We start from the raw sequence: 27,103 nt of genomic DNA, 5'->3' as shown, positions 1-27,103 counted from the left end.
TGTCCTTTCCATTCAGTCTTAGCATTGCTTGTAGGGCAGGTCTAATGGTGATGAACTCCCCCAGCTTTTGTTTATCTGAGAATGACTTAATCTGTCCCTCATTTTTGAAAGATAGTCTCTCCAGGTATAAAGTTCTTGGCTGGCAATTGTTTCCTTTCGGTACTTTAAGTATTTCAGCCAACTGCCTTCTTGCTTCCATGGTTTCTTATGGGAGATCGGTATTCAGCCTGATTGGGACTCCCTTGTATGTAACATGTTGCTTTTCTTTTGCAGCTTTTAGAACTCTCTCCTTATCCTTTGCATTCAGTAGTGTGATCAATATATGATGGGGTGTATTTTTCTTCATGTTTCTCCTATTTCGTGTTTTATGGGCTTCTTGGGTATGCATATGTTCTAGTTTGCTAAGGCTGCAAAATACCAGAAATGGATTGGACTTTACAATGGGGGGTTATTAGTTCACAAATTTACAGTTCTAGGGCCATAGATATGTCCAAACTAAGGCATCAACAAGAGGATACCTCCACTGAGGAAAAGCTGATGGCATCAGAATACCTCAGTCAGCTGGAAAAGCACGTGCCTGGCATCTGCTGGTCCTTTGCTCCTGGGTTGCATTGCTTTCAGCTTCTGATTTCAGTGGCCTTCTTCTTAAGCATCTGTGGGTTCTCACTTAACTTCTCTGTGGCAAACTCTGGGCTTCATCTCTTAGCTTAGTTAACTCTAAACATCTGGTTCCAACAGCTGTCTCCAACGCTGTCTTGGGCGTTTTCTCTCTAAGCGTCTGAGTCTCACTTCCAAATATCTCTGCCTTTTATCCTCTCCTAGAGGCGCCATTAAACTAATTAAGACCCACCTTGAATGGGTGGGGTCACATCTCCACAGAAACAACCTAATCAAAAGGTCCCACCCACCATAGGTCTGTTCCCATAAGACTGGATTAAAAGAACATTGGCTTTTTATGGAGTACGTAATAGATTCAAACCAGCATAGCATATTTATGTCTTTTGCTAAGTTGGGGAGGTTTTCTGTCATTATATTCCTTCTGCCCCTTTCTTTCTTTCTTCTCCTTCTAGGACTCCCATAATGTGTATATTGGTGCACTTGATTGTATTTCAGAGGTGTCTTAGGCTATTTTTGCTTTTAGTATTTTTTTTCTTTCTGCTCTTCAGCCTGACTCATTTCAAGTGCCTTGTCTTTGAGTTCACTGATTCTTCTCTCAGCTCCATTCTGCTCTTGAAACCCTCTGGGCATTTTTCATTTCAGTTATCGTTGTCTTCAATTCCAGTACTTCTGCTTGGTTCCTTTACAAAATCTTTATCTCTTTACTAAGACTCTCATATTGCTCAGTCATTGTTTTCCTGATATCCTTTAGTTATTTCTCTTTATTTTTCTTCATCTCCTTTAGCATTTTTAAAATCATTTTTTAAGGGATTTGTTCAGTATGTCTACTGTGGGAGCCAAGGCCCAGGCCCCTCCCTGACATCATGAAATCCAAAGAACTTACAGCTGATAAAAGTTGGTGATTATTCGAAAGGTACTGGAAGATAAGAGTTCTGTTCGTGGGGTACAGATCTAGTCTTGGGTCTCTCAAGTCTTTGGGAGCATCGTTGGTGCTGGTGAAGAGTAAATGAGGTAGAGGAGACTGGAGTGTTCCCCGTTTGCCTCCCTGGGTTTTTGTACTTCCAATTCCCTCATTAAGAGTTACCTGGGGTCTGTTTTATGTTAATAGTTGCCTAGCTATTAAGCTGGCAGCAAAAGCAGGAGGCTGGTGGACCTAGGAGAGTCCTATCCCCTTTCTCTAGCGGGGAAAGCCCTCCCTGGGGATGCCATAGGGATGCCATGGCTTTTCGTCCTCCTGAAAGCAGAGAGAACTTGCAGGGGGCACTTAGAATTTTACAAATGTGACCTTCCAGAATCTGCAGAGATTGTTTTAGAGTGCGCTGAGGCTGTCGTCTAGGCTAAAATCAAGGAGGTCGGGGAACATACTGATGAATCAGCCCCCAAGGGCTCATGGTCTGGGGGGAGAGGTGAGACATTACATTCTGCCCTCCCCCACATGCAGTCACCATCATGTTCTGGAGAGAAGCCACCATGGGGCCCTCCAAGAGACTACGTGATCTTTACTTCTGAGATGAGTACCTAGCCTAAAACTCTTTCATTTTAGCCTAGTGAGCTGGGCTGGATAATCTCAGAACTAACCAAAGTTCACCGGTAAGCCTCGGGCCCAGCTCCCTGCTTCCTCTCCTCTAGACAGAGGTGTACTGGTTTGGATGTATTATGTCCCCCAAAATGCCATTATCTTTGATGCAGTCTTGTGTGGGCAGGAAACGTATTGGTGTTGGTTGGGTTGGAGACTTTTGATTGGATGTTTCTTTGGAGATGTGATCACTCAACTGTGGACAAGATCTTTCATTGGATAATTTCCATGGAGGTGTGGCCCTGCCCATTCAGCATGGGCCTTGATTAGTTTACTGCAGCACTACAGAAGCTCAGAAGGAGCGAGCTTGCCACAGCCAAGAGGGATACTGAAGAACACACAGGAGCTGAGAAGAGAGCAGCTGCAGATGAGAGACAGTTTGAAGATGGACATTGAAAGCAGACTTTCGCTCCAGAGAAGCCAAGAGAGGAAAAACGCCCCAAGAGCAACTAAGAGTGACATTTTTGAGAAACTGCAGCCTAGAGAGGAACGTCCTGGGAGAAAGCCATCTTGAAACCAGAACTCCAGAGCAGACACCAGCCACGTGCCTTCCCAGCTAACAGAGGTTTTCTGGACACCATTGGCCATCCTCCAGTGAAGGTACCCAATTGCTGATGCCTTACCTTGGACATTTTATGCCTTAAGACTGTAACTTTGTAACCAAATAAACCCGTTTTTATAAAAGCCAATCCATTTCTAGTGTTTTGCATCCTGGCAGCATTAGCAAACCAGAACAGATGGCCAGGGCAGGAAGTGGAGCTCAGCTCTTAGCCTCTCCTTAGCACTATAATCACTTTATGCAGCCCCCACATCTGGGCATGTAACAGCCGGGCTAGAGGGATTCCTTTCTCCCCAGAGTTATATGTGGGTCACCCCGCCCGTCCTTTCCAGTTGGCACAGTCAGGCAGGACTTCCCAGGGGTCCACCAAAGCCTAGCCCCACACTTTTAAGGCTCCTAGAAAATTAAAATATTTCAAAAGTTGCGGTATATTTTAAATGTTTACATTTAACATCTTTAGCACCCAACACAAGAATATGACTGTATGTTTTACTGCAGATGACTTGAAAAATCTAAAACTTAAGGCTAAAACTCATAAAAGTGAGACCATACCAAACGGCTTGGGAGAAACTGCCCACCCCTACTTCACACTCCATGGTAACTCTTTAGCCATCTCTTGCCAGTTAGGGCCCCGTCCTGAGGAGGAGGGAGAGTAGAGGCAACGGCCAAAAACTTGAGGCCTTCGCCTCTGTCTGGGTTGGGGGAGATCTTCAGCTGCCTTCTCTCCTGGCAGCGCAGTGTTCCCTGGGCAGGGCGGGGTCCCTGCTGCTAAGAGGTTATTCCAGCATGAGCCACGTGCTGGAGAGCCCAGCACACACCAAGAGCAGATGGAAGAAGGAAGGAAATCTGTGATTGTGTTACTGACAGTGGATTCTTGTGCCCAGTGCACTCAAATGACTAATTCCTGAGACACTGGGGTTTCAAAGAGAGAAGGTTTCACTACTAGGTGCGAAGCAGGAGAGCAGATGGCCCATTGTTCCAAAATCTGTCTCCCCAAACTGCAGTAGTTCTGATAGTTTTATATCATCAAAAGATGGGCAGGTTTTAGGATAGTGAGTGCAATGGCCCCAGATTATGTAATTAGAAGTGATCTCATTATCGAGCATGCACAGCTTGATTACATGCTTAGTCACAGAACGTATGTAAGAAAATGGTGGCCTTAATATGATGGTGCGTATGATTTTTAGTATTCTAATGAGGTATAGGTGACTAGTAGGTTAAAGTCTAAGCTACTGCACATGTCATATGGGCCCACTGTTAGATCCAGCTTCAGTTATCAAGATAACTTTGGACTTGGAGTGGGTTAGTTCTGGGCTGACCCAAGACCCTTGGTTAATAAATATTAGGGGCTGTCTTTAATGGTCATAAGAGTTTGAAGTTGAAAAACTGGATAAATGGGTACAAGTGAAGGTTAGTCACAAGGACACAAGATAAAGGCTATACAATCACTATCATAGATTAAGGCAGCTGGATTATAGTTCAAGTTTCAAGTATTTCCCTCTTTCAACTCCAATATAGCAGAAAGTAAAAAAGAATATCTATATAATGATTTAGTAATCAAAATCAGTCCTTAAAAAAAAAAAATCAGTCCTTAAATCCTAACTTCTCAGTTACAGTTGTTACCCAATTACTCCACTTTAGTGGAGAGACCGTATAATTAGACTGAGAAGGCTCGCAATATTTGCTGAATAAATGACCTTGACAAAGCCTCCAGGTCTTGATTTCTTCCTCTTTCATGGCTGTTTTAAAACACAGCCACAAATTCTTTGCCTTTCCTTCCATCAGGAGGTGGGGCCTGTGTCCCCTCCCATGGAATCTGGGCAGGCCTGTGACCACTACCAGTGACGTCTAGCAGCAGAAGCTGTGTGGCTTCCAGGACAAGGTCATAGAAGACCTTGCAGCTTCCCTCTTGCTTGCAGGGAGCACTCGCCTTGGGCACCCACGGAAGAAGTCTCTCCCCTGGCTCAGCACGTGTAGGTGTGAGGGTAGACAGGCCAGAGGGGCCTTGTTTCTTATATAACAGAAGTAAAAACAAAAGCAAGCAAGTGGCGAGGCACTGTAACATTTATTAATTGTTGTATTCTGTATGCTGGAACTATTTCATGAAGGAAAAAGTAAATAAAGATCCCCAAGGAAGTGGATACTGGAGAGCTTATCCCAGACGATCTCTGGCTGTAGGTCTGCACAGGGCTCAGACTCCACAGCAGGAAGAAATCTCTTGCCAGAAGGGGAGGACGGAGATCATGGGTTCTGCTGCAGGGAGGGTAGTGCACGGCCCAAGAGGCTGGGATCTGGCACCTTGGTCCCAGCAGGTCTTCCATTTGGCCCTGCCAGCTCTGCTGTGCTGGGGGACCCCAGATGGGGCAGCGTCCCCCAGACATTGGAGCAGACAGTAAGCCACCAGCCTGTGCCTTCTTCCTGAGGACTCCCCTCTGTGTCTTCCTCCCAGAAACGCAGCCTCTGCCAAGTTCCCAAGGCCCTGTCCTCGTGTTCCATCCTCTAAATTTTTAAAGAGAAGATTGAAAACAACAAAAAACAATATAAGAACCTTCAGAGAAACAAATAGATCCATTGGGGTAGAGGTATTGGCAGGATCTCAGAGCTTACCTGGGAAGTAAGCAGACAGTTGGTAAGATTTGTTATCTGAAAAGAGTTCTATCAAAAAAAAAAAAAAAGCTTTTGAATTGCTGTTTCTTCATGTTTTTAGTTCTTCACAGCCTACTTCATCCATTACTCATTCTTGCTTCTGCCTCTGCCCTTATCTTTGAGATCCCAGATGGGAAAGAACACCGTCCAGGCAGTTAGGTGGACTGGTTCCTAGTCCCAGCTCTACCCCTGCCGTGAGAACCCCTGGTCCCTGCGTCTGCCTCCGTAACTGAGGGTGTCGGCCTGACCATCTCTAAGCAGTGTGCTGGTGCTGAGAGGCTTGCGATTGAACGTTGGCTGCCCTGCTCTTTGTATTTTGTCGTCATGGGCAGGTTAGTGTATCCAGAACTCCCATTTTTCAGTAAAATGGATATGATGACAGCACCTCACATGATGGATAGAAACACCACTTATTACCTTGTACCCAGCTCTCTTTGTGCTTGATGTCTGTTCACCCATTTAATCTCCACTCGCCCAGCGTCACATAACCGGTTAACTGCACAGTACTTGCACCCAAGCAGTCTGAGCCCAGGCCCTGTGCACTGAAGTCAGGCAAAGCACTTACCTGCTTCTTGGCACAGATCAAGGCTCATCGTGTGCTGCCTTCAGTTATGAGGATCACCCGTGGAAGTTCCTAAATGCTTTGTGTTTTGTTTTGTTTTGTTTTGTTGGTATTTTCATACCTCTTCCCCAACCGCTACACCAGCCTTGGAGATGTTTTCTATGCTCTCTGATCTCCACTTTCAGCCCTGACTCACATAGTCATTCTCTTCTGACCACTTCCTACAGCATTAGAAACTGTTTCAAGCTCCTGGCTTCTGCACAGAGCATTGTCCTTGGGGTGGGGGGTGGCAGCCCCTGGCCTGAGCAAAACAGGCCTGCGGAACTTGTCATCGCACAGCAGTCTGTGTGACCTGGGCAGCTAATGTTTAACCTATCATCTTTGTAAGCCAATAAAGAGAAAAAGGTAAATTAACCTTAAAATGTAAGTTTAAAATGTGAAACGGGAAGTAAGCAGGAGGTGAGAAACTCTTGGTCTCACAAAAGAGCAAGATGTAAATGTACTCCAGACCTCCTGCTGTCAAATGTTAATCTAGTCTACCTGCTTCCTGGCTCCCAAATGTTGTGACTCTTGTGGTTATCTACAAAGCCCCATCCTATAATTCTCTCCTTCCTGCATCACCCCCATGTCACAGGACCCTGTTCCCACGTCTGTGCTCTCCCACCCTTAGGAATGTCTTTGTCTTAAACCCTTATAACCCGTTGGCCACTTCTCTAAGCAGTGATCGACTTCCCTGCGAATTGCGATGCCCGCCCGGTGTGACAGCCGTCATGGTCTCTACGCCGACTTCCCACCCTGTTGGTAAGCCCTGAATAAAAGTTCATGTATCAGAAAATGCCCGGTGTCTTCCTTGGCCTCTGGCCTGGCTGTCCACTGTGCTTCTGGCGCTGCCTTAGGGACCCCGTGTGAGTGGCGCGCTGCGGGAGCGGAGAATTCCACCTGGATGTGGATGAAGGCACTTGTCCAAGGAACCAAAGCTTTCCTGGGCAAGCAGCTACTTTCAGTCACCAGTTTATCTCAACCACATTTTAAAATTTGTGCCTTCTGCTCTGTAGCTCCAGCGGAGTCAAAGCGTGAGACTCTAAGCCCTAGTGAAAAAAAGAGTCTATGTCTGCATTATTTTGATGTCTGCAGTGTGTGTGCTTACTTTGGAGATAGGTCTGTGCTGTGTTTACTTCAGCCTTGGCTCAAGGTTCTTATCTGACTTGCTACTTAAACTCATCCTAGTTTGAAAACTTCACATATTTGTTTCTCTAGGGCATAATCTTGCTTTTTAAAAACGTTTCCCTAATCCTTTGACTCCCAGGTAAATAATACCTCAGTTAGGGTTGTTGTTTTTTTTTTTTTTAATTTTTGTTATAAAAATAATGGAGAAAAACATGAAAGTCCCCCTCTAAAATCTAGCATTCCATATTTTCTGCTTTGTTTTTATTTTACATTGAGAATATATTCACAGACTGTGTTTAATGTGTCATAAAACTTTTAATCCTCACTGAAAAAAATGAAGAGAACAGAGTAAAATTACAACTCCTTCCCTAAATTTACTCACTAGAGATCATCATGTAAATTTCTTGTATCTCCCTCTAGATATTTAAACTTAAAAAATATATTACTACCATTTAAAACATAGGATCATACTTAACACTTTGTACTGCAAACCTTCTCTGTTCACTTCATGATATATATCCGCCATCTTTGCACATTAGCGCTCGGAAATCCACCACATTGTTTTCAGTGGATGCAGTGCAGGGAATGGAGTCACCGAAATTTATTCAGTTTGGCGATTGTATTTGTTGTTCACCATTTCTAACTGGCAAGTGTGCAGGCAGGTGACTGCTCCCGAAGGACGGCAAGGATCTGAGTTGAGAGAGAGCCCTTCAGGCTGCCCGGCAGTCGTTCGAAAAAGATCCGGTGAACACAGTGAAGAAAGTAGTTGAGGGGTAGGGCTTAAAATACACTGTTGGAATTGTAAACACACACTGCCTAGCTAGGTAATCCAAACTTAAAAAAAAAAAAAAGAAAGAAAAGAAAATTAGCTGCGTACTTTCTTATGAAAGAAAACCTTTCCTGAAGATCTAGCATCTAATTCAGTTGCAAAGTGGGGCTGCCCTGGCGGAAGTGGGGTTCTAGCTAGACGAGGAAGTCCATGAAATCCCTAAAATGATACACAAATTTATAGGCATGTGTGCTCTTTTCTGAGCAAAACCGTTGTCTCTAAGGCCTACAGCTTTTTACTAGATTTTTCAAAAGGAATCTTGATACACCGAAGTTTGAAAACTGGTACCATAGGGTTCCGAGAGCCGGAGTTTGAAAACCCTTGCCCTAGCCCCAGTGGTAAACGACACTGCAGTGCCGGTGTTGGGTTGATGGCCTCCTCCCTCTCTCCAGCCCAGGGGGTGAGCGCCTTGGGGCAGGGATCCTGCCTGCCCGTCCACCGTGAGTGGCACATCCTAGGCACTCAGGAATTGGTCGTAAACATTAATGAATGAGGTCTACGGGCTGATTCCTGGTGGAGGGCCTTTGGGATCGCCGCCTCGGCGCGGACCCATTCGGGGAGCGCCGACTCCACTTCCTGGCGCTGTGCGGGGGATACCAGGGCTGCGGCACGCGGCGGATTGGCAAGGAGCAGCTAATAGGCTGTTGGCGCTGTCGGTCTGATCCGCGGCGCCGCAGCCCGGCGCCCTCTGGGAGACGTAGCCCCGGTGAGCCCGCCTACACGCCTTCTGATTGGTTCCACGCACTCCCTGGGAAATGTAGTCTGGGAGCCTCCTGCGCCTGCGCGTTCATGGGCGGGTGGGTGAGTGTGTAGGTGCTGTCGGGCTGGGGAGGGGTAAAGGGCGAGGGCGGGTCAGGAACGGACCCGGGGTGGGGCGGCGGTGCATCCCGTTACCAGGCCCGCTCCTCCCCGCAGAAGCCGCTCGGGGCTTCCCCTGTATGGGACGGTCCTCGGGACCCGGCGGCCTCCGCCCCCGGTGCTCTCGGGGGGTCGCAGACAGTGCATGGGTCCGGGGTCCCTGCCCCGGCGCCTCCCTGCCTCGGCCTGCTTAGCTGACACTTCCCCTTTAGCCTCGGGCAGCTGTTTCCGATAACAGACACCACTTCTCCCCCGGCCGCTTCCCCTTTGGGCTCTTGAGCGTGAGAGCCGGCGTGGGGGGCTCGGAGGCCTCTGGGGCGCACAATGATGGAGTTGATATTGACTCTTGCGGCGCCAGGCTCTTTGCGTTCATTAGCGCGTATCTTCTCAATATGACAGGCAGGAAACAAAAGCTGGAGAAGTCGGGTTACTTGCCCTGGTCTCACAGGTACAAAACCAGCTCAGAAACCCCTCTTTTCGCATCGCTTGGTGCAGCTTCCAAGCCCCTTAAATGGTTTCAGTTCAGAGTGGAGAGAGGGAAGGACAGAGGCACAGGTGAGCCCTGCTGGGGACAGGAGGACGGGTGAGGCGGGGGTGAGGAGCGCTGAGAAGACATTATGTGACCTCAAAGTATAAGTATTTGCGCCCACACCGCCTCCATCCCCGAGTGCGGGGAAGAGCGAGCAGGTGGCTTCCGAGCGCAGAGGGTCTCCAAGGTGGCTCATTCTCTGCCTCCTCGCTGAGCTGTTAGCCCTTGGCGGTCAAGGTCTGTGGCCTAAAGCCTGTCCACGCTGGCCGAAGGAATGCGTTTTTCTTTCCAATTGTTTTATAATTAAAAAGTACAAAGTTGAAAGAATAGTAAAATGAGCATCCGTGTCCCCACCCACCCCCCTCCCTAACCATCGGAATAATAATGTGTATAGCGCTTATAAACTTAGAGTTTAAGGAGCCTGCATTGCAAATGACGTTCTCGTTGGAGAGCTGTGGAGAGAGATGGTTCCCTCCTTCTGTGGAGACCTCCCTGCACCTCCAGCCCCTGCCCCCATCTTACCTCGGGGAGGCAGCTTCCCCTCCCTCCCCTTCCATCCTGCTTGGGGGCTGCAGGTGGTCACAGAACATGGTCCACCCTCAGACAGCACAGGTACAAATACGTTTCTCAGTGTGAGGTGGCGAGCAGCACCCGGAGCAGCAGAGATCCCTGTTCTTCCCACACACACCCCACCCCCACCCCTGCTGAGAATTAGAGCCTCAGAAGCTCCCCATTGTCTGCAGGGCTCGATGCAAACTCCCTGGGGTAGCTTCAGAAGCCCTTTATATAATGTGGCCCCCAACAGTGGTGACCCCTCAAGGCCTCTTTCACACACCCATTATTCTGCTCTCCCTTCAAAATTAGCCAGAAGGGACCCCTCTTCTCCTCCTCTGCTTCCACCTGATTCAAAGCACCAGCCTCCCTTATCTGCAGTAGATTTCTTTTTCTTCTGTCTGCTTCCATCTTTTTTCCTCTACTGTCTCTTCTCCCTAGAGAAGCCAGAGTGATGCTTGTAAAGCCTAAGTCAGAGCCTGTCACTCCTCTGCTCAAACTCTCCAGTGGCTCCTCATCTCAGATAAGAGCTGAAGTCCTCCCCCTAGCCTGGAAAGCCCTCCCTGGCCTGGCCGCCGGCTCCCCCCCACTACCCCTCTGTCCACTTCCTCCCTGCCTCTGCTCCAGCAGCCTGGCTGCTCTCCTCTTCCTCGGGCACTGAGCACACAGATGCCGCAGGGCGTTGGCACTGGCTCCGTCGCTGTGGCTTACTCCCTCACTTCCTTTGGATCTGTGTTCTCCAACCACCCAATTTAAAATGCCAAATCAGCCCCAGCACTCCCTAACCCCCTTGTTCTGCTGTGGGGTGTCTCCAGCTTCCTTTTCACCACCTGATACATTATACACTTGTTTATTGTCCGTCCACACTTCCCCATGAGATTGTGAGCTGGGCAAGAGAATGAGGCTTTTTCTTATTCACTGCTGTATCACAGTACCTAGAATAGCAGGTGCTCAATAAATAGGAGTTGAATGAATGGCCCAGCCAGACCCTTCCTCACCGTTTTGAGCCTGTCAGTTAGCCCCTCGAGGGAGAGTGACCAGTCCTGCTGGTTTCCCCAGGACCCTGGGCTTTTGGCGCCAACACTGGGAGAGTCCCAGGCAAATCAGGATGAGTTAGTCAACTGACTGTAAGCCTAAATTGCTCATCTATAAAATAGAGAAAAATCGTTATCTTCCTCATAGAACTGAGTGAGAGTTAAACAGGAGCGTTGTGTAAAGATGCCTGGTGTGGTATCTTCTGCATCATAAAGGTGAGCTGTGGCCGTGTCCTCTGCCTCTGGACCCTGAGCCATTTCAGGGCTGCCATTTGGCTTTGGCTACTTTGCCGCAGCTATTTCCATGGCAGAGACTTTTGATGTGACCCCTTTGGCACAGGGACATTTAGACTTTTAAAAAAAGAAAAGGAAACCAATTTTTAAAACCCATATGCACATGCATTTTATTGTTCAGCAGTTTGTGGAAGATGTCTGGTAATAAATTAATTAATTAAATAATCGTATGGATATATGCACACGCACACATATATATAATCAGATAATTTGAGTCCTCTGTTGGAAGAAAAAAATAAGAGTAAATGTTGATATTTAGCTTCTTTTTCTTCTCTCTTTTTGTTATTTTCACACTTAGCTTCAGCTTTGATATCACAACAAGCTTCGGCAGTGTTACTTACTGTTTATTCCAGGGTCCTTCCTGGGTAAAGCTCCTGTCTTCATATCCTATCAGCAGTATAGTAAATGGAAATTTAGGGAAAGAAGCAGTAGGAACTGCTGTATATCACTAAGTTGACCGGATTTTGATACCAAACAGAAAGAAAAAAATTATTAACCTTTTAGGTTCTAAAATTTCCATTCATCAAAAACTGTGCAAAACATAATCTCTGCATTGAAGGGAGGGCTGGCAGGCAGGCCGGGCATAACTGAGGGGCACTTGCTTACCAGCTCACTCTCCCTGACTAATTCTAAGCAAAGTGTCTGCTCTGCTTGCTGTCTGGAGGTTCACTTAGAGCTTGAATGGTTAGTCTCTCAAAGTCTCAGATGTCTCCTTTGAATTAAATAAACTGGGGGGAGGAGGGAGAATTTGGATCACAATGGGATCTGTTATTTTCAACTCCAGATTAACATCAGAAATCTTCCATGACCCTCCCCCCAGCTCTCACATGTAATACATGTAACAGATACGTATTACTCCTTTATCATGAAGGTTTAGGGGGGACAAGATGGATATCCCCTTAGAGGCTAAGCTAATAATAAACGACTCTTAAAACTATCATTTTTTCTGATTATAAAAGTAATGCACAGTCATCAAAAATCAAAATGATTCAGAAATGGATGTCATGGAAAGTGAGAGCCCCTAATGTCGGGAATGGAGTTGGATGTGCACGTAACTTAGGAGCAAAACAGAGGTTTTATCCTTGACAGCAGCTGCCTCCAGGGACCTACCTTCACGAAGGAACTTGAACTTAGATTTGTCATGCTCCCCTCCAAATAGGGTCACATGTACAGTCACGGAGACACAAGAAAAAAAGAGTCTATCGTATCACTTTAATTGTTAGAATAAAAGTCCCACTTTAATTCTTACATCAAACATTGAAAATACAACACAAGAGTTATAACCTTCTTTTCAAGTTTTTTCATTTTAAAAATTACTGGAAACTCAACATATGGAAAGAGCCTCCCTTGACCCAGCAAACACTGCCTTCAAGAAGTCCTGCATCAGAATTGCCTGTGTTGCAAAAGGTGACACAGCCATTGCAAAATATCCTGCTTTGCACTGGAAAGCCCCGTTTCCTACCCAATTCTGTCATAGGTGCATAGGCTCAGCTCAGAAGAGTTCCCTGACCGGTCAAGAAAGAGTCGGGGACCCTGGGCACCCACAGCCACCTGTGCATCATTGCAGGACCTTGTCATTTCTCACCCAGCAGTGGGAGCCTTCCAGAGCTTCGAACAGGTGCAAGTCTGGGTGACACCCCACAAAAGCTCCTCCTGGCCCAACCTGAGAATTTCACACATCTGCTCTTTGCACCATAAACGTGCATTGGGGTTCGTCTCTTTTTCAGGGAAGATGTTGGGTTTGACTTCTTTTTCTCAGCAGAATTCAGTGAACTGGATGCTGTCAACTTTGAGGGCAAACCAAAAGGATCAAATTGGACAATAAGGAAAATCCAGCCAGCCAGAGCTCACCACAGCCTTGGTCCCAGCCTGGTTCTGCCCTGGACTGTTTTCCCAGCCAGGCCTCAGAACTCTGTTAGTGACCCGTGGAAGTGGTCAGCGTGGCCCATTTTGAGCATCAGTGGTTAGCTGAAAAAGGGACACTCATGGGTAGAGATGAATAGTAAAGTAAGAATTTTTTGTCGTGGTAGGAGACAATATCACAGGGTGGTTAAGACAGTGGGTTTGAATCCTGGCTCTGAGCAAGTCACCAAACCTAAACTATGATTCCTGGTTGTGAAATCCCTGCAGGGGTGATGCAGAGATCTTAGGAGACAGTGCCTAGAAAGCAAGCGGTGCCTGGCACCGAGTAAGCCCTCCTGCGAGGGCGTCTCGTTTCCCAGTGCTGCTGCCATTGAATACCCCAAACTACACAGGTTACTCTCACAGAAATTTACTCCCCCTCAGTTCTGGAGGCCAGTCTGAAAACAAGGTGTCACCAGGCCGTGCTTCCTCTGAAGGCTCCAGGGAAGAGTATTCCCTCCCCTCTTCCAGCTTCTGGCAGCTGCAGGCATTCCCTGGCTTGCGGAAGCTTCACTCCTGTCTGTTGCACCGTCACGTGGCCTTCGCCCCGCGTGTCTTCTCTGTGATTCTATAACCCACCTCCCTCTCCTTTCTCTTATAAAGACACCGGCCCTTGGATTCAGAGCCCAGCCTAACACAGTGTGACCTCATCTTAACACGGTTACATCTGCAAAAGGCCTTATTTCCAAACAAGGTCACTGTCACAGGTACCAGGGTTTAGCCTTGAACATATCTTTCCAGAGGGCATCAATTCCACCTGCCACAGAAGGTAATTGCATTACCAGCAAAATCTCATGAGGGCAGAAAGTTTAAACCAGGATATGCAAAGAATGCCAACTAAGAGATAGAAATATCACTATTTGCACCCACTGTTGTAATAATTGGTTTAGGAAAAGATCATCAGTGATGCTAAGACCACTGATTGAAAGAGTGTGGGAAGACAAGACAGTTTTAAACTCTCAGATTATTGGTTAATTACAAAGTAAGGAATGTCCTTTTACAATGGAGAGATCTTGAGGACACTTGAGTATTATCTTCAGTCTAAGAATGAAAGAATCAGATAAATCTAGCTTGAGGGACATTCTTCTTGGAATAGACATTTCAGAAACATCAATGTCTTGAAAGGAAAAAAAGGCTGGCGAAGGGCGGGAGTGTTCTAGATGGAAAGGGACTATGGAGACATGACAACCAAATGTGATGTGTGAGCTTTGATTGGATCCTGGATTGGAAAAAAAAGAAGAAACTGTATGAGACATTATTGGGACAATTGGTAAAATCTGACTATGGACTGATTGTAGTATTGTAACAATGCTAAAGTGCTAAAGTTCTTGAGCTGTGATAATTGTACTGTGATTATTTAAAACAATATCCTTGTATCCTTTCTCTTAGGATTATTTGGGAAAGTTGGAGTGATGTGTAAAAATGCTCTCAATTTATTGCCAAATGGTTCAGGAAAAAAAAAGAACTATGGGGGGTGGGGGCACAGAGAAAGCATCAATTATAGCAAAATGCAAACAATTGGTGAATCTAGGTAAAGGACATTTCATTGCATTATGCTCTCAACTTTTCCAAAGGTTTGAAATTTTTTAAAGCAAAAAGTTGGGTTAAAGAAACAAAAAATCAAGGCATGCATCTCTAAGCCAAACTCCGCAAAGAAACTCATTACCTGCCCCCCTTCATGGGACATGACTCCCAGGGATGAACCTGGCCCTGGCATTGTGGGATTGAGAAAGCCTTCTTGACCAAAAGGGGGAAAAGAAATGCAACAAAATAAGGTTTCAGTGGCTCAGAGATTTCAAATAGAGTTGAGAGTTCATTCTGGAGGTTATTCTTATGCAGTTTATAGATATTCCTTTTTAGTTTCTAGCTTATTAGAATAGCTAGAAGGAAGTTCCTGAAACTGTTGAACTGTAATCCAGTAGACCTGAGTCTTTTGATGACAATTGTATAACTATATAGCTTTTATCGTGTGACCATGTGATTGTGAAAACCTTGTGACCGACACTCCTTTTATCCAGCATGTAGGCAGATGAGTAACAAAAAAAAAGACTAAATAAATACATAAGGGGGAATAAGGGGTATGGGATGTTTTGGGTGTTTATTTTTATTTATTTTTTTGAGTAATGAAAATGTTCTACAATTGATGGTGGTGATGAATGCACAACTATATGATGAGACTCTGAGACACTGATTATATACTTCAGCTATATTATATGGTGTGTGACTCTATCTCCATAAGATTGCATTTTAAAAAAATCAAGGCATGCAAAAACACAGAACAGGAAACCAAGGTTAGCCACCCCCCACGTGGACCGTCATTAGCACCGGAGCCGCCTCTGGGGCTCCACACTGGCCTGCACTCTCCAGAGGACCCTGGTGTCCTTTCAGCCATCGCACTCCAGCCCCCGGGTATGTGTCCAGGGTATGTGTTCGGCACACATATAGGGAAGAGTGACCTTGCTCCGGGCTACGCCCCCACCCCGCCCTGCAGCAGGGGCAGAGTCGGCTCTGGTTGCAAATGATCAAGATGGTGGCCCCAGGCCTCGCGCTTCAAGGCCTCCGTGTTGCCAGAAGGCCCAGAGGACTGGAAATGCATCCACAGAAGTGCCTCCAGGTGTCCTCTCCTGGCAGTGCCCTTCCAGCCTCTGCAGCCTTCTTGGACAGGGAACGGACAGCTTGCAGAGCTGTATTTGCTATCCCTTCCTCCTGCTATTGGCTTTGGCGGGCCCATAAAACCCTGAGAGTCTGGAGGAGAACAGCTGGCCAAAGGGGGCCAGGGGCTCTGTCCCCGGTCCCCGCACCGTCCGTCAGCCCCGTGTCCTAGAGCAAGAGAGAGTGAAGTGTCCAAGGCCCACCCTAGAATGGAGGCCTTCCTTCACAGCCTTACCCACCTCTCTGCAGCCAGCCAGCGGAGGTGAAAGCTGGGTCTGGAGGTCCCTGTGGCCGGTGGGGCACTGAGCCCTCCCACCTGGAAAAGCCACTGCCTTCTCTGAGAAAGAGAACAGCCAGTGTTGACATACCTATGACTTCTGTCTCAGTTCCCACAAAAGCTCGGCACACTTCCTGTGCCTTTTCCGCTATTTCACAAGCCGGCTCTTCTGGCTCACACGCTGGGCTCCAGGCAGAGGGCCTTTCATCCTCCCCGGAGCCAGACGGCCAGCTCTGGCCTCTCCCGGTCCACGCCATGGCCAAGACCCCCAGCGACCACCTGCTGTTCTCCCTGGAGGAGCTGGTGCCCTATGACTTTGAGAAGTTCAAGTTCAAACTGCAGAACACCAGCCTGGAGAAGGAGCAGCCCCGCATCCCCCGGGGCCTGCTGCAGATGGCAGGGCCAGTGAAGGTGGCCTCTCTGCTCATCAACCACTACGGGGAGGAGTATGCCCTGCGGCTGACCATGCAGGTGCTGCGGGCCATCAACCAGCGCCTCCTGGCAGAGGAGCTCCTTAGAGCCGCTGGGCAGGGTAAGGTGGGGTCCCCAGGGCCCCCGCACCCAGGGCTGGTGCTGCTGTCTGTGGGGATCCGGTGGAGGGCAGGGGAGCTGGTCCCCTGGAAAGCAGGGAGCGTGGGCATCCTGACATGGGAGTTATTGGTCCCGGGTCTACCACCCCAGGCAGACCTTGGCCAAGCCAGCCCCACTCCCCCCCCACCACCACCACCACTCTGGGTCTTGGGAGCTGGGCTGGTAAAGAGCCCTGAGGCTCCTAATGGCTTTAAAAGAGAAAGAAAAAGGCTGGAACTCTTGATTGCTGAGAATTCTTCGCTTGATTTGACACGTATCTCTGTGTAGTAGAAAGGGCTTGCTAACCAGTCACGTTCACTGGCGTTGATACATCATCTGCTCATTGTTTTCCACCTAATTTCAGTTTTGAGTTTTTTAATGCCATTTAAAAGGGTATTTAAAAACTCTAAGCAGATTACTTTCTCTCCTTCCCTTCCTTTTTTCTTTCCTTTTCTTTCTTTCTCTCTTTCTTTCTCTTCCTTCCTTTTTCTTTATTTTCTTTTTTCTTTCTCTTTCTCCACCTTGTTCTTCTACACCCGTTTGTTTCATTTTTCTAATTTTATTCCATTGGGATCAAAGCTAATCATGACTGCTTTTGACAGCTTTTTTGGAATTTTCTTGGGGCCTAATACAAGGTCAGTTAAAATCTTTGGTGTTTGAATTCTTCTATTTCTAGGTTTTAAGACAACATTAGAAACGTGTTTCTATGAGGTAGAACAGTTTATGATTGCAAGATTTCTCCATTCCTTGAAAGAGCAATAGAACTCAATTGTAAACTATCTGAGTCTAGTGTAATTTGATGAGTAGAATTTTTTAAATTACCTTTTCATGTTTTAAAATCTGATTATTAGTATCTGTGGGGTTTCTTACCAGTTCTTGAACCAGTTTTGGTAATTTTGTTTTCCTGGAAAGCCAATGGCAATCTGCTTTCAACAACTTTAAGTAATTTTAGTAACTGCTTCTTTAGACTGAAAATTAATGTGCTAATTATTACAGGTTATCTGTATTTCCTTATTAGAGTAGTGGTTTTCAAATGATGCCTTTGGGAGGTATTTCAGGGATTCTTTAGAACTTAACAAATACATATTTAAATGTGCCATTCACCACATTTTAAATTTTTAGAGGCCACCTGAGCTGTACTGGAACCCATTTTTAAGTAGACATTGGAACTAAGCCTTTCTTTTCTGTTTAATCAAACCGGGTCTTGAGACTTCTAGACAAGCTGTTGTTTTTCTTTTTTTTAAATTACCATTTGCATTTACTTACCTGTGTGAATTAGGATTTTCTTCAAAATGCAACCAAAAAAATGCAGAAATAAATTTGCTTCTGAGGTTCTGTCTTTCATAACTACTGATTTCAGAGTTTTGTGTCAATCAACCCCCTAATTCTTTTTTATTGTCTGATTCTATAATACGTGAATTTTGAACAGCTATAATCACAAATAAATTCATACCAATGAACTAGAGTTTTAATTATTTTGTGCATTGGGGTTCTGTGCAAGGTCTCGTTTGAGACAAGTTCTCCTGCTTAAAAAGTTTGGAAGCACTATTTGAGAAATACGTGGTAAATAATTTGTGCTTTCTCACTTAATGGTAATTGCTGTTGCCCTAGACCGTTCTGAACTTTAATTTCTCTAATTAGGAAGGAATCCCCTTCTCTCTCCCTTCCCCAAACCTTCTGCTCTGAGTATGGGACATTTTCATGCCTCCGTGTCTGGTTGCCTTTTCAGAGTGTCCACTACAAGAAGGAGTCACGGACAGTTCTGCGACATCTTGTTCCTCCGGGGAGACTAAGCCCAAGAGCCTGAAGATACCAGATGGCCCAGAAAGTTCCGGGCAGCAGCAAAGGGGCAATGGGTCGCCCAGCCTGCTGTCCAGCCAGCCTGAGGCTGAGAAAGGGTCCCAGAAGAGGTACCCAGGCAAACGGAGAGAGGAGAAGGGCTCCGAGGGCCCAGAGGGGCAGGGCAAGCAAGGGGCCAGGGGCACAACTCGGATTTCCAGGAGGAACATTTTCCTGTCTCCGGGCAGGGTGCCCTGGGAGAAGGAGAAGGAGAGTCCCAGGCTGCGCAGGAACGCCTTCTCGTCCAGCGGGCTCTCCGAGCTCTCCATCCGGTCATTTTCTGGGTCCTTGGGAAGGACAGCGATCAGGAAATCTGAAACACATTTACCCTCAGGAAAGAAGAGACCCAAAAGTCTCGAATTTGCCATTCCTTCAGGAGAGAGAGGACCCCCAAATTCAGAAACCCTTCTGATGCAGGATGGGACAAGAATCAGTCCAGACTCAACAGCCATTCCCAGAAAAGTGGCCACTCTGTATGTAGAGGCTACTGTGGCTCCAGAGCAAGGTTCCAGGAATCCAGAAGTTGCCGTGACTCTGGAGGGGCTGGCATTCAAGAACACACTTGACAATGCTTCACAGACTGGGGAGAAGACCTGGGGGCATACGGAATCCACAGACCACTCTAAAGAGAATGGAATTGGGAGTCCAGAGGCCCCTGTGCCCTTGGGGGAAATGGTAGACAGTGCACTCCATGGGCCTGCAAATCCACAAGTCTTTCCATCACTGGGGAGGAAAGGATCCCAGAATCCAGAAGATCCGCCATCCTTACAAATTACAGCCTATGAAGGTATTTCCCCCCAATCTTTCTTTGTCCCCACTGAATTTATATCACTGAGATCCCTGGGGCAGAGGTCCCCAGTCCTTTTGGGAACCTGATGCAGGCTGCAGACCCTGAAAAAATCCATTAGACACATCTTCAAAAATCTTGCATCAAATTTCAGTGAATTCTTGGGCACTCTGAAGTCCTTCTTTGAATTCTCAGGGGAAGATTGAGTAAAAACATCCCCTTTTCACAATAACCCCATGGAACTATGTCCTGGGGCCCAGCTCAGGTCCCTTACTGATGGGGTGGTAAGTGGGATTATGTTTGGCTGTGAGGGACAGAAACGCTTAAACAAGGTAGAAGTTCATTCCCCGGCTCATAAATGACACACAGGTGCTTGAGGACAGATGCGATACTCCATGAGTCAGGTTCCCAGGCTCCTGCGGGTTTGCTCTCAAGCTCAGGGTCTTGGGTGGTGGCATCCTCACGGGAGGCAGAAGGACAGAGGGACAAAGGAGGAATGGGGGAACAACATGCATGCTGTCACTTACAGAAGGTTTCCAGAAACTGCTCACGACTCCTGCATTTACAGTCCTCTGGCCAGAATGCACCCAGACGGCCACTCCTCACGGCAGGGGAGGCTGAGAAACGTGGTTGTGTTTTTGGTAGGGGCGAGGGGGCATAGAAGCAGCCATATGGGCAGCCACCAATTCCACCACGACGGCAGGAGGGGAGAACAGCTACTGGGGGCGCCACTAGCACTCTCATCTACAGATGTGATTTGAGCTCCCAGGACACCATGGGGGAGTGAGTGCAGCTCTGTCTGTTTCCTCTCGTATCGCCTGTCATTTCTGCATTTCTGCTCTGTGAAGTTGCCACTATGGTCTTGGGGCAGAGCTCTCCATGACTGCTAGGTCTTCATGGTGACCTCTGCCCTTTAGCATTGCGACATCCCCTTCATCATGGGAGCAAATGCCTCTTGAACATGGATGTGAGTGCCGCTCCATTTGTTTCCTCATTCGACACACATTCCCCAAAGGCTCACCCGGCACCGGCCGCTCTGCCAGGGATTTAGGGGGCAAACCAAACCACTGGGCAGCATACTGCTCTCTTTTATGTCACTGCTAGACTAGTGTAGAAAGTATAACAGAGACCCGGTGGTCTTTCTTTACAATAAATGCCCAAGGATTCACATTCCAAGCCTTAGGTCTAGCCTTAGCCCTCAATTCCGGTGGTTTTGCTTGCTGTTTTGCTGGATGGAGGCTGGGGGCAGGACAAGCAAGGAAGTGGTCAGAGTCTACCCAAGAGCTCTGCATCCCAGACTTGGGCTCACTCCCCTGTGCTTTGCTACATCCCATTGCAAACATCTTGGATTTGCTACTCAAAGAGATTTTCCCACTGCTATGTCCCCAGGGAGGCCGCAGGACACGGCTGCGTATTCCTTTTGCCAGGCCCAGGAAGGAGACCAGGTTTGTGGTCCCTGTGTGCATGGTTCCTGCAGCTGCTCTGTTGCTTCTGGGGACTCAGGTGGCCACTCGTCCAGCTGCCCACTGTACCAGGCCCCACTCCCACGGCAATGCTCAAAAAGCCGGGAGCAGCCAAAGGACCCGCAGGTGGCCAGCCTCGGCTCCGATCCCCCACCGCAGTGTGAGCGGCACATGAAGCAGCCCCGCCTGCTCTTCTGCGAGGACCACCGGGAGGCCGTGTGCCTCATCTGCAGCCTGAGCCAGGAGCACCGAGGCCATCAGGTGCGCCCCATCGAGGAGGTGGCTTTTGAATGCAAGGTGAGATCCTCTCTGCCTGGGACCCTTCTCCACCAGGGGCTTAGACACGCCTGGCCTTGCTTCATTTCCCCCCAAACCCTGGGAGGTTGGTGCATTAGCCAGGAGTCTTAGCCTGCCAATGGCAAAAACCCAACATATGCCAGGCCAGCAAAGAGGGAATTTACCAGCTCATGTAGCTCAGAGATCCAAGGGATGGTGGCTTCAGGTAGGGATCAATCCAGGGCCTCACAGATCATTAGGACTCTCTCCCTGTGCTTCCCTTGGTGTGACAGTCCACTCTTCCTCCTTCCTAAGTACCCTCTCCCCAGTGTGCTCAGCTGCAGCACCCTTGGCTTTGCTCCCAGAGGCAGGTTTTCCACACTAGGGTTGGTGCCAACTAAAGACGGCAGCAGCCATTGAAGCTTCTCAACAAGTGCTCTTTTTTCCAGGAGCAAATTAAGAGGCAGCTGGAGCATCTGAAGGATTTGAAAAAGTATGGGGAGGAGCAGAAATCCGAGGGGGATAAGGAAACAGCAAACTTCCTGGTAAGGCCAAGGGTGCCCCATGGCCAGTCCTTGCCTGGGGTTCACTCCTGCAGAAGCAGGGAGGGGACCAAGAGTGAGCAGGGATCCCCGAGATTCCTTCCTGGTTCACGGGGAAGCAGAGATGATCATGAATTCAGATGATCACCTGCTCCCAGAGGATGGGGTGGGAATTGGCATCCAAGGATGAGCTCATCCCTGTAGAGGCTGAACCCCCCAGCAGGAAGCGGACACCCCCAGGGACCCTGTCCTGCCTTCTCAGACTCACCTTATTCTTTAAAATGGTCTAAAGAAACCAAACCAGCAGCTACTGCTGAGGAGTGGGACTGAGGAAGGGGGAGGAGAGGCTATTAAACTTTAAAACTCTTGTATTGATTTTGTAATTGTTGTTGTCTTTTTTTTTTTTTTGTATCAAAACCTTATTGGCTTTTAACATGTAAATTATTAAAATAGACATTTTCTCTACAATTACAGTTTTGCAATGCCACGGATTTCAGTAATTGCAACTTTGTGGCCTCTTGGAAGGGTGTCCAGCTTCTTGTGAGGCTGATTCCATTTTCCCTGGAAGCCCTGAGATCTGCACCCAGAGCCTTTGTGCTTCTACAGCCTTTTGGTGGGCCGGGTCCCGCCTCCCTCTCTGGGTTCCCAACTCCTGACGAGCCAAGTCAAGTCTGTGCCCACCACACCTCAAAGGGAAATGGGGGAAAAACCAAAGGGCAGAGTGGGGGGAGACTTGCGAATGGTGGTAAAATGAAAACCCCTTCCTGGAAGAAGCTGGCTGGGAGCAGCGGAGGGGGGGGGCAGTCGGGGTACCCCGGTGGCAGAGGGCCCTGTGGAGAGGAGACTCGTAAAGCTCAGCCTTGGTGGGAGGACAACAGAGGAGCTCAACATCTGCCCGTGCATGAAGGACGTGGCGGTCAAGTCCACTGACAAGCAGGCTGACCACCCCGTTCAGAAACTCTAGTGTGCCAGCCCACGGGGGCACCCGGAAGTCTCCGTCCAGGAGCCCTTGGCCATTTATGCCCCCAGGGCCGGAGCTGACCTCATGCTGGCCTTTAGGGAAGGACAGAGGTGACGCCAGGTTTGAAGGCACGGTCCAAGGGCCAGCCCCTGCCACCCTCCATCTGTTCCGGAAGGTTCCAGCCGGCTCTGCCCCTGCCCTGGAATCCAGGCCTCCAGGAGGCTGAGGAAGCTCCTGCCCTGGGTCCTTCCCCAGGAAGTGGGCTTCTGGGGGCTGCCTGGACACCTGTGTCCACCTCCCAGCACAGAAGCCCTCCCTGTGCCCTGTCTCCCAGAAGCAAATCGAAACTCAGAAGCAGAGGGTGCAGGGCCAGCTGGAGCAGCTGTGCCGGTTTCTGGAGGAGCAACAACAGCACTTCGTGGCCTGGCTGGAGGCGCTGGGCCAGTCCATCTGCCAGGTCGGGGGTGCGTACGGCACCCGTGTGTCCCAGGACATCGCCTTTCTCGACGAGCTCATTGGGGGGCTGGAAGCCAAGCAGTGCCAACTGGCTTGGGAGCTTATGCAGGTGAGTGTGGTCAGGCCCGCTGTGCTTGGCAGGGTATGCAGGGGTCCCAGCACTGCCACCCTGCTCTGCCCTCGAGGCCTGGATGGGACCCACGATGCTTCTTTTGCCCAGACCCCTTCAAGGAGCCAGAGTGGCCCCACAACTAGGGGATCTCTAGCATCTCCCCAAGTAAATCAGCAGAGACTGAGTGCAGCTTCTTTGCAAGCCCCAGCCAGCTGCCACCTTGGGTTATCAGAATCAGGGAGGGGGTGCTCCAATTTCACTGGCACCCCAGGGCTGGGGACCCTGGGAAGGGGCAGGGAGCAGCCCAGGAAGGAGAGGCCGGGGGTGAGCGTGGCGCCTGGCAGGCTGGTAATGGAGAGCGCCCCTCTTTTCTCTCCTAGGACATCGGAGACACCCTGCACAGGTATGGTAACACGGGGTGTCCTGCAGGAGGCTTGTGGGAGCCGGTCCCAGGAGGGACAGGGAGGCAGCCAACCCCAACCCCTGGGTCTGTGACTCCTTCCCAGGCTCCTCCCATCTCCTGCTGCTCCTAAGAATGTTCCGGATTCACATAGGGAGAATGGAAGCCCGATCAGGAGGGAGAACATGGGGTTGAAGACAGGAAAGAATAAACACAGTTATGCTGGGATGTGGCAGGTGCTGCCTGAGAAACTTGCCTTGTGGATTGATCCTATGCAATTCGCCTTACGAAAACTGTAGCTGCAGAACTGCTGGTAGCACGAGGAGAGGAGACAGTCTTCCAGAAGTCTCTGCTCTTAGGAGAGAGCCCATTTGGAGCAGGCAGGGGAGGGGCGGGGTGGGAGGAGACTCTAGGAAACTAACTCTCTCTCTCTCTCTCTCTCTCTCTCTCTCTCTCTCTCTCTCTCTCTCTCTCCCTCCCTCCCTCCCTCTCTCTCTCTCTCTCTCTCTCTCTCTCTCTCTCTCTCTCTCTCTCTCTCTCTCTCTCTCCTGGACATTAGTTCCTCCTGGGGAACTTTGCAAAATCTGGATGCCCAAGCCAGGCCATGACAATTAAATCCGAATCTTTGGGGGTGGGACCCAGGCATCCGTGACTGGTGATTTCAATCTGTGGGCAGAGTCGAGGGCCCGTGTTTTGAGCTCGGAGTCCAAAAAAGCCTTTTCTTGTCACAGCCCGGGCTGGACCGGGCCAGGCTTGCCCCGTGGAGGCTGCACCTCGCTTCCAGCTCACAGGGACTCGGGGGACCCCCAGGGCTCCAGCTCTCCCTGGACAACAGTCTTTTCTCCTTAGGGCCAAGACAGTGGCCGTCCCTGAGTCGTGGGCCACCCCTCCAGAGGTGAAAGAGAAGCTGCACCTCCTCTACCGGCGATCGGAGTCTGTGGAGAAGAGCATGAAGAACTTCTCGGGTGGGTGGGCTTGGGGGAGCTGGACGGCACCTGCTCTCCCCTCCCTGAGACCCTGTGTAGCCCCTCGATTCTCTTCTCCCACCCCCACTGCCTTTCTGACTTTGCCTCCAGCCTCCCCCGACCTAACCTGCGCTTCTCTCTACTCCCTTTTCTCTTTTTAGAAACCCTCCGTCTGGAAATGGGGACTTTCCACGATGAGCCTGGTGGAGCTGGTGGGTGCTGACCAGGGGTTCCTGCGGTCTCCCCTTATGCTGGTGGTTCCTAGGGATTGTTTACAAGGGAGAAGAACTCTTGGAATGGAGGTGGGAGACTGGGCATGAAAGGCTGTCCCGGGCTCTGGGTGCCGTGCTCGGGCCTGACTCGGCTGCGGGCTGGCCAGGGCCCTGGGTGCCTGCGGGGAACGGGGTCACACCCAAGTGCAGGAAGCTGGGCTCCGAGCGGGGATCCCTATCTTTCTGTGTTACGGAGGCAGCGTAGATGTAGCCCCTCTGAACGAGGATTTCTTTGTGCTCTCTCCTTTCTCTCCGTAGTTTCAGAGCTGACAGGTGCTCAGGCCCATGCGGGTAAGTGGCCTTGGCCTGCTGGGTCCCTGTGCTCTCCCCCACCAGGTTCCAGAGGGGCAGCCCGGTCCATGTTTCCTGGAGGTGGGGGAAGCCCTGGGAGGTTGACGCCTAAGGAACCCCTCCCCACCCCACCGCCAGCTGCTTATTCCAACTCTCTCTGCAGTGAACGTGACTCTGGATGCAGAAACTGCCCATCCTAACCTCATCTTCTCCAACGATCTGAAGAGTGTGAGACTTGGAAACAAGGAGAAGCAGCTGCCCCGTGGCTCAGAAAGATTCGATAGCTGCATCATGGCCCTGGGCTCTCAAACCTTCCTCTCTGGTCGCCAATACTGGGAGGTGGAAGTGGGAGACAAAACGGGGTGGGTCCTGGGAGTGTGTGAGGCGTCCATTAGCAAGAAGGGTAACATGGCCCTGTCACCCGAGAACGGCTACTGGGTGGTGATAATGACGAAGGAGAAAGAATACCAGGCCTCCACCTTGCCCCCCACCCGTCTACGGCTGAGGGAGCCTCCCAAGCGGGTGGGCGTCTTCCTGAACTGTGAGGCCGGAGACATTTCCTTTTATAACGTGATGGCCAAATCCCACATCTACACATTCACTTGCTCTTCCTCCGGGCCCCTTCAACCCATCTTCAGCCCTGGTGCGCATGACGGAAGGAAGAACAGGGAGCCTCTCATCATCTGTCCAGTGGGTGGTCGGGAGCCTCACTGAATGGCCAACATTTTCATCCCTTTCCCGGCACCCAACCTTGTACCCTGTGTTCATACACTCAACAGTCATTACTGAATGCCTACTGGGTGCCAAGTGCTGTGGATAATACACGAAAGAGAAAACAGTCCCTGTGCCCAAGGAGCTTACAGAATAGTAGTGGAGGTAAGCCAGACACACAAATATTGGCAAACCAAAAGTGAAGAGAACACAAACCCAATGGCTTGCAGTGGATTTCAGAAGAGGAAGTAAGTGGCTGTTGCTTAATAAATAGCTGGATGAGTTAGCACCCTCAGCTGCCCCTGACGCAGAGGAGTCTGCCTTTGTTTTTCCTCAGAACTCAATGACAAGGGTATGTCCCCTCATTCCATCCTCCCATCTCAAGGGCATGAGATGGCCTGAGAAAAAAAGAGCAGACTGGATTGTTTAGAAAAGTATTTTTGTACCTGGATTAAATAAACTATGACACTTATGAGTATTGGCTGAGCCTCATGAATAAATCAATTAGAAATTCTGGTCATAATTATATTTGTGGTCACTCCATTGATCACTGAGGGATCCTATTTCCCTACTGAACACCATGAATGAGATGGGGCTGCTATAGTGGAAAACATTTGACTCATATTCCAAGAGTCGGATTACTCTGTCTTGGTCCATACTGGAAAGCCTGTGGGCCTTGGGATGATGGGTACTCTAGTTCATACTTGTCCCCTTCATCACCCCCCACTGAAAGAGCAAGAATGCAAGAACGAACAAAAAAAGAGAAAATGAAATGTACAAACACCAAACTCCTCATGTTCCAATTACTCTTTCCATCTTCACTATTAGAGTCGCTATTAGACTCACAGGTTCTCCATGGTTGTGACTTGAGTGTGCAAACACATGCTCTGCTTTCTTCATGGAACGTTATTCCATAGGCATAATCCACACACCAACAAAATCCATGCACCACATTTGCTTAGGGGTTCCTCACTGTCAATCATTTGTCACTTCCAATTCTTCCTCGTTCTCACCTCCCCAATGAACAGTTCTGTGCATATTCTCTACTCCCTCCTGAGACATGAATTTTTCTCCTTATATTTTATTTCTAAAATGGTTCCTGAATGTGAACTATTTGATAACACCTGCTACTGTTTGCCACACCATCCTTCAAAAAGGTTAAAAAATGTTCTGTGCCCAAAGCAACATTTGTGATTTTAATATTTTTTCTGTTTTAATAGAAATGTAATGAGGCCTTTCCTATGTTTTATTATTACCTGTCAGTGAAGCTGTAAATTTTTCCATGTGAATTTCTGCTCTCTGATCTATTCTATAGAAAAGGTGTGTCCTTTTTGACTACTTACTATGGGGAATCCAGTATTGAATTCAGTTGTTTGTAGTACTTCATAAGTATTTTAGATAGT

General features: G+C 48.8%; 1 protein-coding gene across 5 annotated transcripts; it reads left to right on the top strand.

Moving 5' to 3' along the window:
* Window positions 1-16,197: 16,197 nt before the first annotated feature.
* Window positions 16,198-26,172, top strand: MEFV (MEFV innate immuity regulator, pyrin). 5 transcript variants are annotated; one of them, XM_037815289.1, is made up of 10 exons: window positions 16,200-16,587; window positions 18,355-19,251; window positions 20,755-21,011; window positions 21,440-21,535; window positions 22,828-23,058; window positions 23,442-23,464; window positions 24,311-24,426; window positions 24,588-24,638; window positions 24,957-24,989; window positions 25,153-26,172. In XM_037815289.1, the coding sequence occupies exons 1-10, from the start codon at window positions 16,311-16,313 to the stop codon at window positions 25,701-25,703; spliced, it is 2,532 nt and encodes an 843-aa protein (XP_037671217.1). In that variant the 5' UTR covers window positions 16,200-16,310; the 3' UTR covers window positions 25,704-26,172. The 5 variants fall into 5 exon arrangements, 4 of the variants coding, with proteins under 4 accessions (XP_037671218.1, XP_037671219.1, XP_037671217.1 ...); XM_037815288.1 differs by having other exon boundaries at window positions 16,201-16,587; window positions 20,641-21,011; XR_005213681.1 differs by lacking the exons at window positions 24,957-24,989; window positions 25,153-26,172 and adding an exon at window positions 23,568-23,697 and having other exon boundaries at window positions 16,199-16,587; window positions 20,641-21,011.
* The last annotated feature ends 931 nt before the right edge of the window (window positions 26,173-27,103 follow it).

This window comes from Choloepus didactylus, chromosome 21, assembly GCF_015220235.1.
Source record: "Choloepus didactylus isolate mChoDid1 chromosome 21, mChoDid1.pri, whole genome shotgun sequence".
Lineage (NCBI taxonomy): Eukaryota > Metazoa > Chordata > Mammalia > Pilosa > Megalonychidae > Choloepus > Choloepus didactylus.
Note: the sequence above shows the minus strand (reverse complement) of the source record. Positions and strands in the feature narration are given on the sequence as shown.

Bases quoted from the DNA above. Each gene is read 5' to 3' on its own strand.
- MEFV (XM_037815288.1), top strand. From the start codon at position 16,311: ATGGCCAAGACCCCCAGCGACCACCTGCTGTTCTCCCTGGAGGAGCTG. The intron at 24,427-24,587 runs GTGGGTGGGCTT...TTCTCTTTTTAG, and splicing joins GAGCATGAAGAACTTCTCGG to AAACCCTCCGTCTGGAAATG. The intron at 24,639-24,956 runs GTGGGTGCTGAC...TTCTCTCCGTAG, and splicing joins CGATGAGCCTGGTGGAGCTG to TTTCAGAGCTGACAGGTGCT.